The 18,107-nt window shown below is 39.7% G+C and overlaps 1 protein-coding gene across 8 annotated transcripts in view; it reads right to left on the bottom strand.

The window, feature by feature from the left end:
- Nucleotides 1-1,462: 1,462 nt before the first annotated feature.
- LOC122564952 (centrosome-associated protein 350-like) overlaps nucleotides 1,463-18,107 on the bottom strand; it is a 155,839-nt gene continuing 139,194 nt past the window's right edge. For all 8 annotated transcript variants that reach the window (XM_043720497.1, XM_043720498.1, XM_043720496.1 and 5 more), the window contains 5 exons: nucleotides 15,232-18,056; nucleotides 12,095-12,430; nucleotides 10,457-10,603; nucleotides 8,536-8,661; nucleotides 1,463-2,482 (listed from right to left, as the gene is read on the bottom strand). In XM_043720497.1, coding sequence (XP_043576432.1) covers nucleotides 2,303-2,482; nucleotides 8,536-8,661; nucleotides 10,457-10,603; nucleotides 12,095-12,430; nucleotides 15,232-18,056 — 3,614 coding nt within the window. In that variant the 3' untranslated portion in view covers nucleotides 1,463-2,302. The remainder of the gene's footprint in view (nucleotides 2,483-8,535; nucleotides 8,662-10,456; nucleotides 10,604-12,094; nucleotides 12,431-15,231; nucleotides 18,057-18,107) is intronic.

An 18,107-nucleotide genomic window follows, 5' to 3' on the forward strand; every position in this document is an offset into this window, starting at 1 on the left:
TCAATTCACCTGACCTGCACGTCTTTGGATTGTGGAAGGAAACCAGAGCACCCAGAAGAAACCCACGCAGACACGGGGCGAATGTGCAAGCTCCACACAGACAGTTGCCTGAGATGGGAATTGAACCCGGGTCCCTGGCACTGTGAGGCAGCAGTGCTAACCACTGAGCCACCGTGATGCCCCATTTACTGAATTCTAAATCCACTATCAGGATTCAAACCCAGGCACCCAGAACATTACCTGAGTCTCTGGATTAATAGTCGAAATGTGCAGCGTTGGAAAAGCATCAGGATGAAGGGCTTATGCCCAAAATGTCAATTCTCCTGCACCTCAAATGCTGCCTGGCCTGCTGTGCTTTTCCAGTGCAGCACTTTTCAACTCTGACTCTCCAGCATCTGCAGTTCTCATTTTCTCGGAGTCTCTGGATTAGTAGTCTGCATTAATAGGGGTAATTTCACTAGGCCATCATCCCCTGCTTCAGAGGGCAATTAAGAGTCAAAGACATAGATGTCGGTTGGGAGATACATGGAGGCTAGACAAGCAGGGACAGCAGATTTCCTTCCCTGGGGGAGAGTGAATGAACCAGTTGGAATTTTGCTTCAACCTGCAATTTAAAGATCAATATTAATAAGATGACCATTTTATTCCAGATTTATTAATTCAAATAAATGATGACATTTGCCTTCCCAGTATTAGTCTGGGTCCCTAGACTAACTGTTTAGCTACATTGTTAGTACGCTATCATTACTTTGCACCACCCCTTGCTCTCAAAATGCGTGAGTGATCTTCAGCTCAAATTCCACAGTGCATTGAATCATGATAAGGTGGCAAAGGTTTGGACAATACAAGATAATTCAACAATTAAAATAGAAATACAAATCTTCCTCTATATTGTCAATATATTCTAGGATGGTGGGAACGATGAATTAAAACTTTGCAGAACTTTTTAAATATACTTTAAATCTTCTTCTGCTCTGTTAGAATTTCAGAAAGCACTTCAGGTTTGTTGCTGACAGACAATAGTATGATTTGCAAGAGGCCTTCCCCATGTTTACAAATTAAGTTAACTGCATAATGTTAGCGAATTTTGAGAAGATTTACAAAATACCTTGCAAGAACTATAACAAACACTACATTGGACAAACTGGTAGAAAACTTGCCATCAGGATACATGAACATCAACTAGCCACAAAAAGACATGACTCATTGTCACTAGTATCTTATACAGATGAGGAAGGACACCACTTTGACTGGGAAAACACATTCATCCTAAGACAAGCCAAACATAGACTCATACGCGAATTCCTAGAAGCATGGCATTTGAACTGGAATACAAATACATTTACAACCCCCTGAGAAAAATAACAGAAAATGGCATCACCATAGGAAATGATGTCACCACAGGAAACCAAAGGAAACCCAAACACATAAATACAGAGCGGGTTATACCACCAGTGCTTCATCCTGAGGCTCACTGAAGATGTTATCTAACATGGTGATGAAACATTGGAAAATGAACCTTGCAGCTCAGCGTGCACCTATATCCTTAACTGCATAATATTGAAAAAACTTTAACATTAAACTTTCCCTCCTCTGTCCATGAAAATTCAGCACTACATAAATACCTTCAGCCCCATTACTCACCAGATCCCTTTAAAGTTTTTCAATTTGTAGGAATAATATTCGCAAAAAAAGGGGCAAAACTTGAAAAAAATTGAAGGGAAGACACATTAAGGAAAGAAGTAACAGAAAATATATAGTTATTATTTATATAGCACCTTTCACCTCCAGATGTCCAAGGCAATGAAGCTATTTGAAGATTAGCTAATATTGTAACCCCAGGAATCACAGCAACCAATTCATGCACATTAAACTCCCACAAGTGATTTTGGTTGGTGTTTCAACATTGGTCAGGAGAGTAAAGAAGATTTCCCTGTTTGTCTTCAATGTCATGCAGTGAATCTTTTAAACCCACCTGAGGGTACCTCCTGAAGGTGCAGCACTCTTCAGAATTTCACTGGAGTGTTTGCCTTGGATTGCAGAAAGCCCCAGAATGGGATGACAAACTCAAAACTCTGATTCAGCAGTAAGATTGATACCCTTTCATACACTGCTAATACTAGTGGTTGGATGATATCAAGATTTTATCAATTAATTCAGTCTTTTCACCTCCACATGGAATTTCTTGGATTTTATTTAAAAATCTGCACTTTATATGGTAGTTGTGAAGGTTTAGCAGAAGTTTGCCTTGGCTTGATGGTCTATCTATTCAATTGTGTGAACAATATGTTGCCTTCATCTGTTACATACTGGAGATGGTGACAGAATGTCTTGCTGATCCTCTGTCGCAGATGGTGTTGAGGACACCCACAGTGTCATGAACCAAGATGTTAAAGATGTCCTCAGTCAGCTTCATCTTCACAGTTAGTTCATCATCAGTATACTCAACCCATTGGCTCTCTTCCTCTTGGAGTTCTTGAATCTAAAGAGGGAAGTGATGTTACATTGAGAAAACCAATTACGTTTCTTTTCTTTCCCTACTTAACTGAAGTTCAATAGTAGTCATGTGTCCTATCTAAAAGATGCACTGCAGAAATTCACTAAGGCTCCTTAGACTGCTCCTTCTAAACCCATGACCACTTACATACTGAAGTACAAGGGCAACAGTTACATGGGAACACTACCCCCTGTAGTTTCCCCTGCAAGCCACTCACCATCCTGACATGGAAATATATCAATGTCCCTTCAGTGTCATTGGATCAAAATCCTGGAACGACCTCCCTAAAAGTTTGAGGGTGTATCTACAGCACATGAAACGTAGCAGTTTAAGAAGGCAGCTCACCACCCCCTTCTCAAGGGCAACTAGGGATGGGCAATAATTGCTGCTCCACCAACAACGCTGATGTCCCTGGAATTAAGTTAAAAAAAAACTTCAACCTCCCAAAGCCCAATTCTGGGACATTCTGGGAAAGGTGCCAGATCTCATCTGCATATTCCTTTTGTTCCATCAAGATGTTCAACTGCAAAACTCACCACTTCATGGTACAATCAGAATTTCTTCTGACGCCAGTCCACATGTACAGAGGTCATGATCAAGATTGGGAACCCTGGCACATTTTTTTCTCTTCTTTGCTCAGGTCTATTAAAACTGATTGTAGCACTGAGCCACAGTTGATATTTATGCCAAATGAATACCACCCTGGCTGAGGTTACCTCATGCAACGTAGACTTAACTAAGGTATTTGCTGTTCTCTTTTAAATTAATTCCCAAGATGTGGGCATCACTAGCAAGGTCAATATTTATTTCCTATTCCGAATTGCCCTTAAAGGTAAGCCACCTTGTTCAATACAACAGAGTGGTTTGCTAGGCCATTTCAAAATCAACCACATAGCTGTGGGTCTGGAATTACATGTAAACCTGACTTAGCAGAGATGGAAGATTTCCTTTTCTCATGGTCAGAAGTGTGATCACGGGATTAGGGTTTTATGGTTATTGCTATAGCTCAGGCTAATATGAACTTAGACTAACAAATGGGAAAATGCTTTGAGGTAAAATGCTTTTACTCGAGGACATGGGAACATTTTAAAATGGTTTCATTTTAGAACTTCAAACACACCTTTGTATATTTGTTCTGTATGATTATTTTGGGCTTTAATTTGTTTTACACACCAACTGCAAATGTGGCGTCAGACATGGCTCATTTAATTAAAGATTATTGACAGACTTTGGATTTTTGGTGAATCATTAGTTGGGGTGATAGTTAATCTTGAGAAGACAGACACACAAATGGCTACATTGGTGCCATATTAAAGATATGTGAAGTTGTTAGGTTGAAAAAGATAAGCTATTCCAAAAAGACATTACAAAAATGATTAGCATGTCAAGAAATGAATCAGGAGACAATAGAAAGCTATGCCACTAAGATGACTATCACTTTTAAAGGAACTAGTGAGGAAATGGGCAAATATTGTTTAGTCAATGTGGATTGATTAAATGCTGTTCATGCAGTGGCAAATTAATTTGAGATCATGATAGCTCTGGACAGGCACAGAGGGTAATTTTTTAATTCATTCATGAGATGTGGGCATCGTTGGGTCAGCATTTATTGCCCATCACTAATTGCCCAGAGAGAAGTTACTGGAGGTCTGAAATCATATGTAGATCAGACAAGGATGACAGATTTTCTGTCTAGTGGCATTACCACTATGCCATAGTCTCCTTCTTTTAGATGCAAATAAGTGGCAATTTCTATGGTTTTGTGGACAAGAAGGTAAACTGAAGACAGAAGGAGAAGTTAAGTCAACGTAAGAGAATGATAAATGTGTCCCGTCAACCAATGTCACTAGCTGATGCCCCGAACTAGACTGACTGCATGCATCAAGTATTGTTTCTTTTGTGCATTTATTGATAAATTTAATAAATTCTGTGACACCCCATGTGAAGATATGTTGGTATCTGGAGTGCGTCTTCTAACTATTCAGGACTAGTAAACCAATTTAAAATTATCCATAATTTTAATTCACTAAAGTCTTACAACTAAGTTTAAAAGTGAAGCCCAAAATCTTACATCATCAATAACTAGGTAAAAGAGATATAGACCATGTGGCCCAAATAGTGTGTGGCTGTTTTGTGCTCGACATTAATGCAAAACAGTCAAAATCGTATTTATCTTTCCAAAGTCCTTCAGCTCCTTTTCCTTCATCACAGAAATAATAAGCTTTCTGTAATCTCCTCAAAAAGAGTCAGAAATACAATAAAAACATGCACCTCCTGCACTCACCCTGAATGCAATAAAAACTCACAAACAACATCATTTTTTTTGGTGGTTACCATGGAGTCCCCTGACATAGCTCAGCTCAGGCCTTGGCTGATTTAATGAACTGACATCAGGAGATCCAATAGAAACTTGCAACTGCACACTCCTTGGCAACAGAAGACTGTCATGACCTCCTTCGCCAGCCTGACTGGAGCCTTCAGCACAAGGACAGGCTTCAATCAACGTTAGAAAGATTCTCAGAGTTTCAATTACAACAGGTATTTGAACCGAACAAAATAGCCAGACCTATCAATCAGTTCCAAAACGGATTCATCCGTCAGATGGGACCCTCATCCGAGGCCAATGGCGGCCTTCAATTTAATGCATCAAGGCTGTATTATGTGAAGCGCGTATCAGTCAGTCTGGACTGTGCAGTGTCTGCTGCCCGAAAACCCATTACTTTAATCCTGTGCATTTTGACCAGCAAGAAATAATGCAATAAATCTTACATTGGTCGAAAAATAATGAAATTCTGATTCAGTGACAAAGTAGTCCAAAAGCTATCAAAGTGAAATTGAAATGTCCGAAGATCATTTGACTGTGGAAGTTTACTACCAATAGTTAGAAATGACAGAGAAGGCTAAATTCAATTCCAGGTTTCTGAACAATGAAGGGGGGTGGGTAATGAAATAAGAGCCCATGGTGTAGGGGATAACAAATAAGCATGGATAAGAGATTGTTTAGCTCGCAGGAAGTATAGTATAGAAATAAAAGGGTCTTCTTCAGGTTGGCAATGTATAACCAGTGGAGCACCACAAAGAATAGCCCTTGGTCTTCAACTATTTATAATCTATTTTGGATGAAGGGACCAAATGTGAGACAGTTTTTTTTTCCATTCCACCAAAGTAAGTATGAACATAAGTTATCAAGACTCGATAAAGATGTGGATAAGTGGATATATATGGATTAAGTGAGTTGTCAAAAATTTGGCAGATAGAGTATGATGTGGTTAAAGTGAACTTACCAATGTTTGCAGGAAGAATAGAAAACCAGTATATTATTAGAGAATAGAGAGATTGCAAAACTCTTTGGACAGAGGAATCTGGGTGCCCAGGTACATGAATCACAAACAGTTAATATAAACATTCAGAAAGTGATTCAAAGGGAAATGGGGAGTCGTCAGTTCTTGTAAGGGGAATGGAATATAAAAAGTTGGGAAATTTTACTGCAGCTATACAGGGTAAAGGTGAGACCACATTTGGGTACTGTGTACAGTTTTGGTGTCCTTATTTGGAAAGGTTCAGATAAAGTTCACAGTACTCATCCTGGGATGAAGAGCTTGTCTTATGAAGAAAGATTGAACAGCCTATGTCCACATCAATTGGAGCTTTGAAGAATGACAAGTGAACTTATTGAAACATGTCAAATCTTGAGGGGAATGGCAAGGATGGATTCTGGGAATCCGTTAACTGTTTACTCTGAATGTGTTAACCTAATGGTCAATTCTGTCTCCCAATCCCATGCCTTAAGCAAATTAAGTTATATTCCTCTCTGTTCTTCTATACACCATGTAGGCCTGGATGATTCTAACCCCTTAGCTTAGATTGAGCAGGTGGACTGTCTGTCTATCTGCCTGTCTCTCTCTCTGGAGGTATGCAAAGGTGACAAAGTCAGTCCCCTGAAACATTGTGCTTTCCTTGGTTCAGAAAAGTATCATCTTCCAACTGAAATTAGGAGTCGCCCGCTGGCGAAGGGACAATTACACTGGAAAGTCAGAGCTCAAAAAAATATGCTAGCCTGTTATGAAGATGTGGCTGTACTGTACCTTTAAGAAAGTTAAAAGCTAGCAGAACTACCTGACAGCACCAAGTGTTCTGAACAAGATACAATGTAACCTTTTGGTCCAGCAGTTAGTGTAGCTGGTTGCCTGGAGACAAAGACAAATTCAAATTCAGCCAATCAGTTTAAATTATACCCCAAAATATCAACTTTCAATCAAGTTTGAATTTAATGTATTGACAATATTAAAAGCCAATAACACAATCTGATGTTTTTGGGTGTAAGACTGGGAAAAATTGAACAGTTGGGAGAGAACTGCCAAAAGATCAACAGATGTAGAATGCTAGTCAGAACTGTCTGACAGATACCTGTCTTGAGAAGGAACTTGCACAAAGAAGAACATCAACACTGACCTGGAGAGTAAACCTGCATAGAGAAGATTTGAAAGCTGGCTGGTTTTGAAATTTGAATTTTTCAGTAAATCTTAATTGGGGTTTTTTATTGGACTAGCATTATAGAAGGGAAAGTAAAAGATAGGCTAAAGGAAGGAGTTGTAAATAGTTGTTAGCTAATTATTCTTTGTTATATGTTAAGAAATAAAGTTGTTAATTTTTAAATAGTTCTTGGCCTCTCAAATTTTCACAGATTACTACATTGGATAAATCTTTTCTGTATTATGCTAGTTTAAATTAAGCAGGAGGGTTTACCCTGTGTTATAACAAGCCCAAATCAGCCAATACTTGATTGCCAAGCATTCATGACACCAGAGTGAGCTTGCAGTGCAATGGACTCAGAGATGTTCAAATACCAGCACCTGGGCATTGCTCTTTAGGCAGAGATTAGTGTAAGTTTTTTTTATTAGATATAGTGTTTGATAATGATTTTCTTGGTTTTAAATTTGCATGGAAACACCAAGATTTACTAATGACGTAGGTTGTCCCACTCCATATAGCAAGAAAAGGCTTATGCCTTTATCTTCAAGAAAAGGGGGAAGAAGGTACAGTGGGAAGAGTCAACCACTGTCACCAATCTAATTATCCATGGCGAGAGAATATCATTGGAACAGCCATGCTGGTAAATTGACAGCCTTCTTTCTAAATTATAAAGATGGCCATGGCAGAGAAAGTGTCCGGTGAATTATTCTTTCGAAAATTCTGCCTCAATATCACAATCGCATGAGAGATCTATAAAACACAGCAAAAAGTATCAAGAAATATTAGTAAATTTGGAAACAGTTCATTTTGCAATAGGAAGCATCATGCAACCAATCAGTTGCTCAAAGAGGATGTTTGATTAGTAGTCTTAATGCTAGTGTTAATGGAGAAGATATTGAATTTGAATCACATCAGAATTCAATTAATCCTTCAGGCATCAGAGTTGGATGAAATGAGTACGGTCTGTCTGGAAAATTGAGACTTTATATGCAGTGACTGTTCTCAGACTCTGCTGCCTTGTTCATCAATGAAATAGAGATCAGTACCCCAACCAGAATATATTTATGTTTTCTTTAGTTGCTCATGGGATGTGGGTGTCAACTGGCTAGGCCAGCATTTATGACCCACTCCTAATTGCCCAGAAGGGCCAATCACATTGTTGTAGGTCTGGAGTCAAACTGGGTAAGGATGGTAGATTTCTTTCCCTAAAGGATATTAGTCAACCAGAGAGCTTTTTACGACAGATTTGTTTTATTGAATTCAAATTTCACCAACTGCCATAGTGGAAATTGAACCATTGTCCCCAGAATATTAACCCGTGTTATGGATTACTAACTCATTGACATTACCATTACACCACTGCCTCCCCAAGTTATAACAAAATTGACTTTCTGCATCGCCTCTATCACTCCCACCACAATACACTACCCTTTAAGATTCCTAGATAAAAGTGACGTATGATGACCAAGTGCAGTTTGGTGGACAGGCTGGTCATTTCTCCAACGTCCTTTCACTCACTCCAACCATGACTTGATGAAGACAACTGACATTCACCACATGCTTACCAGGATAATGTCAACCCGGTCCCTTTTGCTCTTGCAATACTTTGTCAGTTGCTGGAGCTTTTCTCTCATTTCCAGGTCATTTCTATCCAGATTTAGTAACTTGGCAACTTGGCGTTGGATGAATGACTTCAAAGAAAATTTTAAAAAGATTATTTTGTGGTCACAACCTTTAAATCATCCTAAGGAAACATTCTGACAAAGTTTCTTTTAAACAGAGGGGCACCTTGAAATAGTTTGCTGTACTGTTCAAACAATTATCTGGTATCTTAACGACATGATTGTTCAGTGATATACTGCACAGACATTTGGAATATTTAAATGGGCTCTGTCAATATTGGACACCCTGAGGACAAATAAGCACTCAACCCCTCAAGGATTTATGTCAGTATTTGTCAGGTGACCTTCTTGTCAGGTCAACTCATTACATAGGAACATTGGAGCAGGAGTAGGCCATTCAGCCCCTTGAGCCTGATCCACCATTCAATAAGATCTTGGCTGGTGTGTGGCCTAACTACATATTTCTGCACTGGGCCAATATCCCTTGATATCTTAGCTCAAAAAAATCATCTCAGATTTAAATTTATCAATTGAATTAACATTGTCATTTGAGGAAGAGAATTCCAAACATCTTTGTGGGTAGAAGTGGTTTTTAATATCACTCCTGAATGGCCCGGCCCTAATTCTTAGACTATGTCCCCTGGTTCTGGAATCTTCTCCAAATGAAAATTGTTTATCTTTATTTATCCTGTCCTTTCCTGTTAATATCCTGAACACTTTGACTAGATCATCCCTTAACTTTCTAAATTCTAGGGAATAAAGGCCTAATTTGTCTAATCATTCCTCATTACTTAACTTCTGAACTCCAGGTATTATCCTTGTAAACCTCTGACGTCCCTCTGTCATCCCGTTTCCCTGTCCCCGTATCCGTCGAAGCAAACACTCAGAGACACAGTATGGCTTTACCTTCTTCATCTTTATTCTGGGCCCTAGAGAGAGAGAGAGAGCCATTGCCCATATGCCCAGGGACATGAGTTCTCGGTCTTCTCTCAAACAGCAGATTCTTAAGGAATTTTATGGTCACTTACAGGGAGCAGCATCCAAATAAGGCAACATCTATATTGATTGGGTGAACGTTACAATCAGCGAGCATCAACTGTAAAGATTAAGTCATCTGGCATTTCACAATGGATGTTCCTCAACTCATTAACTGGCATTATACAATGGATGTTCTTTACCTCGTTAAACCACTGCCTTTGGCTCCAGCACCTTATTGTTTACTGCAAGTTCTTATCTGGTCAAAGTCATGCTCGCTGAGCCTTTGTCACGCAACCCAAAACTTACTCTTTCTCCACCTGCTCATACCTTATACACTTTCTCACCTCCAGAGCCAAAACATATTCCTAAGGATTATAACATACCTGCCAACATCCCACTCTGGGAAATCAAGAACAAAGTTCACAATAGATAGCGACGTTTCTGTCAGTTCATGAAAAAGATAGAAAAGTAAGATGAGATGGGGAAGGCTGGAAGGAAGGAGAGAGAAGGAAGGATGAAAATGAATGGAAAGAAGGGTGGTAGAGGACAGTAAGAGTGTGATAAAGAGAAGGACAGAAAAAAGAAAAGAGAGAGATGGTGAGAACAACAGAAGGCTATAAGGAAGGAATGAGAGAGGGGGAAAGAAGGGCAGAAAAAAGGAAGAACTCAAGTAAGAATAGATAGATGAAAGGATGGAGAGTGGGAGAGAAGAGGATGAAGAAAGGACAGGAGGAAGAGTGGAACAAATAATGGAAGGAAAGAGATGGAGAAATTTGGGTTGATATAATCTTACATAATCTCAGGATATCAAAGTCATTTTTTAGACCAAAGCAGTATTTGTCACTGAGTAAAATGTTCAAGTTCAGAAGGAAATCTGTTGTTGTACCTTCATTTGCCTTTGCTGCTGTGTATCAGGTACACAGCCAGATAAGAGTCCAGCCCAGGACTTGTGTGTCAGCCATGAGTATGATTTGGACATTGGCTCCTTCATTAAGAGGTTTTGAAAAAGATCAGAAGTCAAATCAAAAATGACCTGGGTAAATAAGAGAACAGAATAAAGTCTGATATAGAATATAGAATGATACAGCGCAGAACAGGCCTTCAGCCCTTGATGTTGCGTCGACCTGTGAACTCACCTAAGCTCACCCCTACACTACCCCATCATCATCCATGTGCTTATCCAAGGATTGTTTAAATCTCCCTAATGTGGCTGAGTTAACTACATTGGCAGGTAGGGCATTCCACGCCCTTACCGCTCTCTGCGTAAAGAACCTGCCTCTGACATCTGTCTTAAATCTAGTTGACAAAAGTGCTGAAAAATGATGCATGTTTCTGATTTTTGCACCATTTGGGCATTCTAGAAGAAACTAAGCTGGGGAAAGAGTTAAACCGTCACAGTTTCATGTCTGCTGAGACTATGTCTTCCCTGTTTGGTGTCACGTATAAAAAAAATCACTTTTCACTGAGGCTGGGATTCTCGTTTAGCAGAACACAAGGAGTAAAAGGAGCTGCAGCTGGCTCAGATTCTGAGACACTTTCATCTAATAGTCATCCACCTTAGTGACCGAGCATCTCTTGTGAGAAGCCTTTTTTTCTGCTTTCATCCTGTTCCTAATCATGGCAATCGTCTAAAAAAGAATGTCCCAAACCACTTAATTTTTAGTTAAGCTTTCGAAACACATAACAGTTACTTTTTTGTTTATTCATTCATGGGATGTGGGCACCAATGGCTGGGCCAGCATTTATTGTCCATCCCTATTTACCCAGACTGTGGGTCTGGAGTCACATGTAGGCCAAACCAGATAAGGACAACAGTTTCGGTCCCTAAAAGACATTTTTGAACTAGATGTTTCTTTCCTGACAATCAAAAATGGCTTCATGGTCATCATTTGACTTTAATTCCCTTTCTGTTTTTCTCTCCACAGATGCCATGATAGCTGTTGAGTATTTTAGCACTTCCTGTTTTCATTTCAGATTTCCAGCGTCTGCAGCGATCTACTTTTGTATAATTAGAGCGTTTTGCTCCATGTGGCAGAACTACGGAGAATGTAGAATACAGAAATAGACAATTTGCCTAAGTAGTCAAGCTTCCTTTTATGTACCACATTAGCTTCTTCTTCCCACCTGTCTTCAGTTAACCCTATTCAGATATCCTCCTATTATTTTTTTCCCTTATGTTTATTTCTCTTCCCCATAAATGCATTTCCATTACATACTGGCATTGCCCACTGAAGGCTACATATCCTTAGTTAAATAACAAAACAGAAAACGCTGGAAACTCCTAGCAACATCTGTGGAGAGAGAAACAGAGTTAATGAGGCAAGACTAAAGCCATTCATCAGAAAATCTCAAACCTAAAATGTTATTATGGCTGGTCACAGACTTTAAATGTGAACTTTGCTTCTCTCTCCACAGATTTCCAGCAAGTACAACACTTTGTATTTTATACTTTAGCTTAACTTGACTGTGAGATGCTTTCATATCCCCAAATATTGAGAATGCAACTTAAAGACTTGATGTCCACCTGCTTGTGCACTCCCTTGCTTTCTGCATCACCATCCTTCTCATCAGTCTGCTCTCGATTCTCAGACACATTAATCATGTTGTCTTGAACACGGCAACATTGGTTCCACAGGACATTGATGGCTTTATCAACCCACTGCTGAACATCCATGAGGTTATAAGGTACAGCAAAAATAGCTTCCTTTGGCTTCCTACGAATTCCCGAGCACCACCTGTCCAATGCAAACCTTTGTCCTGGAGTTTTACTGTCTGGGAAAGGCTGGAATCCTTTGCATTTTTCACAGCTGACATCCTGGCTGCCTTCAAAAATATCCGTGTTAAAAGTCTCATCGAGTGACTTGCAAGAGAAAGACAACACAATAGACAGCAAACCTGAATTAAATTAGGGTATAGTGTACATAGCATGTTTATATTACATTCAACACTTCAGAATGTCCTGAAGAGCTTTGTTCTAAATTGTGTGTTTTTACAAGAGTAGTTATAGATGTAATGTAGGAGATGCAGCAGTCAGTTTGAGCACAGCAAGCTCCCAAAAACAAGAATGCAATAATGAGCTCTGTTTTCATGAAGCGGCTTAGGAACAAATATCAGGCAAAACATCAGGAATAACCTAGTTCTTCTCAAAATAGTTTTCCAGAAGATCACCTGAGAGCTAAAGAGAACCTTTTGTTTAATTTAGTATTCTGACTGAAAGGCAGTAGCTGTAACGGTACTGCATCAGGCATGTCAACCTTGATTACAAGGTCACATTTCTGGAATGGAATTCAAATCCATGATCTTTCGACTTAAGAGGTGAGAATACTCCACAGTTGGCACCAAGTTTTGGGGTGGGGTGGGGAGGAAGGTTAGATAGATGTGCAAACTCATCCTTAAAGTGACTGGAATGACACAATGCATCAATGTCAAGTGCTTTATGATCTTCATTACAGGTCCCATGGAGTACAGAAAATACTAAGCCAAATCTGCAGGTGGCACTAAAATAGGTGGGAAAGTAAGTTGCAATAAAGAAATAAGAATTTTACAAATGGATATGAATAGGTCAGGAGAATGGGGCAAAATCTGGCAGATGAAGTTTCACATGGATAATTGTGAGATTGTCCATTTTGATTGGAGCAAAAGAAATACAACTTATTATCTAAATAGAAAGTTCAGAGTGCTTCAGTACAGAGGGATCTGGGTATTGTTGTGCATGAATCACAGAAAGCTAGTATGCAGGTACAGCAGATAAGAAAGAAAAAAGGAATTTTGGCTTTTATTGCTACAGGAATATAATATTGAAGTAGGGAAGTGTTCCTGTAACTCTTCAAGGAATTAGTGGGACCCCACCTGGAATATTAGTGCAGTTTTAGTTCCCTTACTTGAGGATCGATGTCAGTACATTGGAGGCAGTTCGGAGGAGGTTTAATAGATAGATTCCAGAGATGAGGGATTTGTCTTATGAAAAGAAATTGAGCAGTTCAAGCCTGTACTCTCTAGAGTTTAGAACAATGTGAGGGATCCAATTGAGGTAGGTCAGCTATTCAAGGGGATTGACAAAGTAGACATAGAATGGGTGTTTCTATGAAAGAATGAGAAGTCACGATTTTATGAGAAGTGGTGGAGGATTTAAAACAGAGATGAGGTGAAATTACTTCTCCCAAAGGTTTGTGATTCTGTGGAATTGGAGAATGGGCAGAAAAATGGAGATGAGGCTGAGATGAGATCAGCCATGATTGCAGTGAATTGCGGAACAGGTTTGAGGGGCTGAATTGCCTACTTCTGTTTCTCATTTTTATGTCTGTATGATCTTAAGAAATGTGACTCCTCGGAACATAGAAACTCAGGGCAGGAATGGTCACTCTGTCCTTGAGCCTGTTCTGCCATCCAATATGATCATGGCTGGTCCTCTTTCTCAACGTCATATTCCTGCTTTCATCTGCACCACTTGACACCTTTAAAATGTAAAAAGTATTTCTCTTCCTTGAATATATTCAGTGACTTGGCTTCCACAGATTTTTGTACTTTTTGGAATATAGAAGAATGCAAATGACCTTATTGGAAAAAATAGTCTTGGCAGTGGGGCGGGGGAGGTCTTGCCAGGAAATGTCATTTCCTCTTATGAGACAGCCTATGACCAGAGGGCATAATCTCTGAATCTGGGGTCGCGCATTTATACAGAGATGAGGAAGACTTCCTTCTCTCAGATGGTAGTGAATTTGTGGAATCTTTTTAGCACCGAGAGCTGTTGAGGTTGGATCATTAAGGATATTCATGGCTGAGATAGACAGAATTTTAACCAGCAAGGGAATCAAGGGTTATACGGAAAAGGCAGCCAAGTGGAATTGAGGATTATCTGATCAGCTATGATTTAATTGAACGGTGGAATAGACTTGATGGGCTGAATGGCCTACTTCTGCTCCTATACCTTATGGACTCCATTCCATACATTCACTACCCTTTCAGTGAAGAAATATTTCCTCATCTCTAACCAAAATATAGACACAGAAATAAGGTATGAGGCATTTTTCCCACAGAGTTAAAGAAAGTATCATAGGCTGAATAGCCAGGCACATTTCGATATTGCCTTTCGTATCAAGATGTTTCAAATTACTTTGCAGAATGAATGAATCTTTGAAATGCAATAATGACTGTTATAAAGCCAAATGAAGAAATTATTCTAAATCAGAAACATTTCAAAAACAATTTGATTCAGGGAGGAATTTCGGCCAAGACATGAAGAAGATCTTCGGTTCTTTCCAGTCACTCCACTTTAATGTCTATCTCAATCACTGGAATGGGTGAAAAATACCTCACTTGATCAGTAGTATTCCTGTATACTCAGGAAAATTGCATGGGCATTACAGTCTAGTAGAACACCAGTTTACAGATGATGTCTTTCTCTTTAAGAGATGCATCTATTTTGTTGCCCCCTTCTCCAAATCTTTTCACATAGCCTTGCAATTCTTCAACTTATAAATACATATCCAAGTCCCTTTTGAAGGTTACAATTGAATCTGCTTCTGCCACACCACCAGGCAGTGCATTCCAGACCGTAGCAACTAGTTGCTTAAAACATAATACCTAAATTCCATTGTAGTTTTTCTACTAATTAGGTTGAAATGCTTTCTCTTAGCTATGTATAACAGTGTATTTACTTACAGCCCAATTCACCGTAGCCTGAGGACACAGGATATTGTTTGCGTCTAATTTTCCCCTGTGTTTGCTCTTGATTTGGGTATATTCCTTTGCTGCATCATCCACCAATTTTTCTATCAAATTTTCAGTCACATTTTCAATGCTTTCTTCATGACAGCCTTCCTTTGCAATTCTAATTGGATCTTTCAGTTGTATACAGTTTGTTTTTGAAAGGTTAGGAACACTTATAATGTATTTGTCATGATCTCTTTGTCCTTTAAGTGGACTGCTGCTTTGCTGAGCAAATTTAAGACAGTCTTGAGTGTTTTGATGTCCATCAAGCTTCGTTCCTTTCATCTCTTTGCTGCTCTGATTTTGCTGCCCTGAGATCCCAGTCACTTTATCCAAAGTTTCTTCCCCCAGATATTCCGTGAGATGTTCTGTAACTTCATTCACTAACTGTTCACTGCCCTTACCCCGAGGATGTTGTAATATCTGTGGGTGGTCTAAATCTCCTACATTGACATGGAAGTCCAAATGCAATTCTCGTTCCACTTCTGCATCCAGCAAATCTTGACAGTCAACAAATGATTCCACGGATTTCGCACACTCCAGAATGATCTGCTCTAGTGCGGGCTTGTCCAAACTGCCTGGATCTATATCTCCCTGGCCAAGATGGCAGGAAATTGGCTTTTTGACCTTCAGCTGGGAAGTATTTTGCTTCTCATTTCCCTTCTCTTCAGATATTTCTTCAAAGCCATGAGCTTCTTTCAATTGGTTGTCCAGTTTTTGGTAGTTTTGGTCATATACTGCATCACAGTCTTTGTCACTTGTGACAACTGTGTCAAATTCATAATCAGCCCATGGATTGCCAGGAGCGTTAAAACCATCAAAATTATTCATATATTCAAAACACATCCCTCCCCTGAAGACTTCATCACGGTCTCCTTCCACACCAGCACAGCAGCCCTGGTCAAATGATCTTTCACACCGTAAAGTATCAGACTCTCCGTGGCTAACTTGCATCTGGTCTCCAACATGATTGTTCTTTATAGGGTCTGCCACTTGTTGGTCCGTTTGAAGTATGTGAATTCTTAATGATTCAGAAAAAATGTTTTCCTCATCCAACTGTGTGCCGGTTTCTTCTCCACTTATTTTTAATGGGTGCTTGAGTTTGTCATTCATAGCATCAACCTTTTCTTCTTCTAGTGCTTCAATAGGAGGAGGAAGAAGAGTAGTGAAATCATCAGCGTTCATCACACTGTCTTTTTCACTTAAAGGTGGTAACTCTTCATTTAATGAAGAGTTACCGACAGATGGTGGTTGTAGACCTTCAGTTCTATCAAAGGTATTTTCTCTAATTGAGGATGGAAGCTTATTGCTCACAAGGAAAATATTTTCTTCAAGTGATGGAGGAACATTTTTGGTTTCAACAGCAATATCAATTTCATCTGGAATTAGAAAAGTTTCACTTTCACATAACATTAATTCATAAATTGGAGAGCTTAACTCTCTTGTATTGAAGATGCTGTCTTCCTCAATTGAAGATAGCAGCTCCTCGTTGATAGGTGAGATTTCTTCCACAGGAGATGGCTGTTCCCCCAGAGCTAATAAGCTAATTCCTTTGAGTGAAACTAGATCTTCTTCCTTTAAAACTGGAGGTAACATCTCTGATTTTTGCTTTGCATTCAAAGGGAGCAACGCATCACTTTTGGATGCAATGTCGTCAGACCCAGGTGACCCCCCGACTCTATGCAGGGCCATTTCTTCAACTGTTTCACTTCTTAATGGATTTGCTTGTTCCAATGAAGATAGCATATTACCATTTGTGCACAAAGTACCATTTGCAGGTGAATGCATCACCTCATTGGATAATGGGCCCAAGACTTGGCCTTTTGAGTTTTCTTCAGTATTAGCAAAGCCATTCAGGAACGGCAGAGGGAGCACTGGTGAAATTATCTCTGCAGTCCAGCAGCCAATGGCAGGAGCCATTTGAGAAGATGCTAAAGCTGCACTCTTGTTCAGGTCAAGTCTGCTTCTCAGGGAAGGTGGAGTTGCAGTTGGTTCCCAAAAATTATCTTCCTTTTGAAGGAACAGTCCAGCAGCTGTCCCTTCCTCAAAATCTACCTCTATTTCAGGTTTAACCATTTCACTCTGTGCCATTGGGACCTGCGATGAGGTCTGGAAGCTCGCAGGAGCCCCAGAGGCAAAGACCTTTCTAGAATGATTAGGCAATGCAAACCAATGTTTGGTGCCTTCTGAATTTTTGACAACACAATCTGGTTGCATATTCTCATGTTCCAGTCTTTCTTCAGCTTCCAGGCTGATGGTGTTACTCAATAAGTTGTGGGCAGAGGCTTGCAATAAATTATCTGCTGCTTGGGGAGCAATATCAATCCAGGCATCATGGAGTTGCAACTGGGGATTCCTTCCAAACAATGATCCTGCCGGTTTTGATGACAATATCATCTCATTTCCGTCTGTCTCAAGTAGGATAGAAGACTTTTCAGTCAAAGTGTTGTCAGTGTCTTTAGTCCGCTTGCAAGCTGAATTGTCCAACTTGCTATAACTCAGGATTTCTTCCTTGCAGTTGTCAGATGAGTCTGAAGACTCAATAACTATGTCTGAACTTCGTGATGATTCTGCAGACCCACAATGAGTTAGCATTTCTAATTGGCTTTCCACACACAGATTCCCATCATCTGGCACAGAGGAAGGTAGAAGCTGGGAGACAGGGTATTGAGATGGTTGGTCACTAATCTGAGACTTACTCAGTGGACAACTTGCATGCACAGATCCTATTATCTCTTGCTGCTTTGATATCTCTTCCACACCATTATACTTTTCACCTGAAATGCAATAAGAGTAAGGTAAGAGCATGTTCAACACTGTTTGACGGC

The sequence above is a fragment of the Chiloscyllium plagiosum genome, chromosome 30 (assembly GCF_004010195.1).
Source record: "Chiloscyllium plagiosum isolate BGI_BamShark_2017 chromosome 30, ASM401019v2, whole genome shotgun sequence".
In the NCBI taxonomy this organism is placed as follows: domain Eukaryota; kingdom Metazoa; phylum Chordata; class Chondrichthyes; order Orectolobiformes; family Hemiscylliidae; genus Chiloscyllium; species Chiloscyllium plagiosum.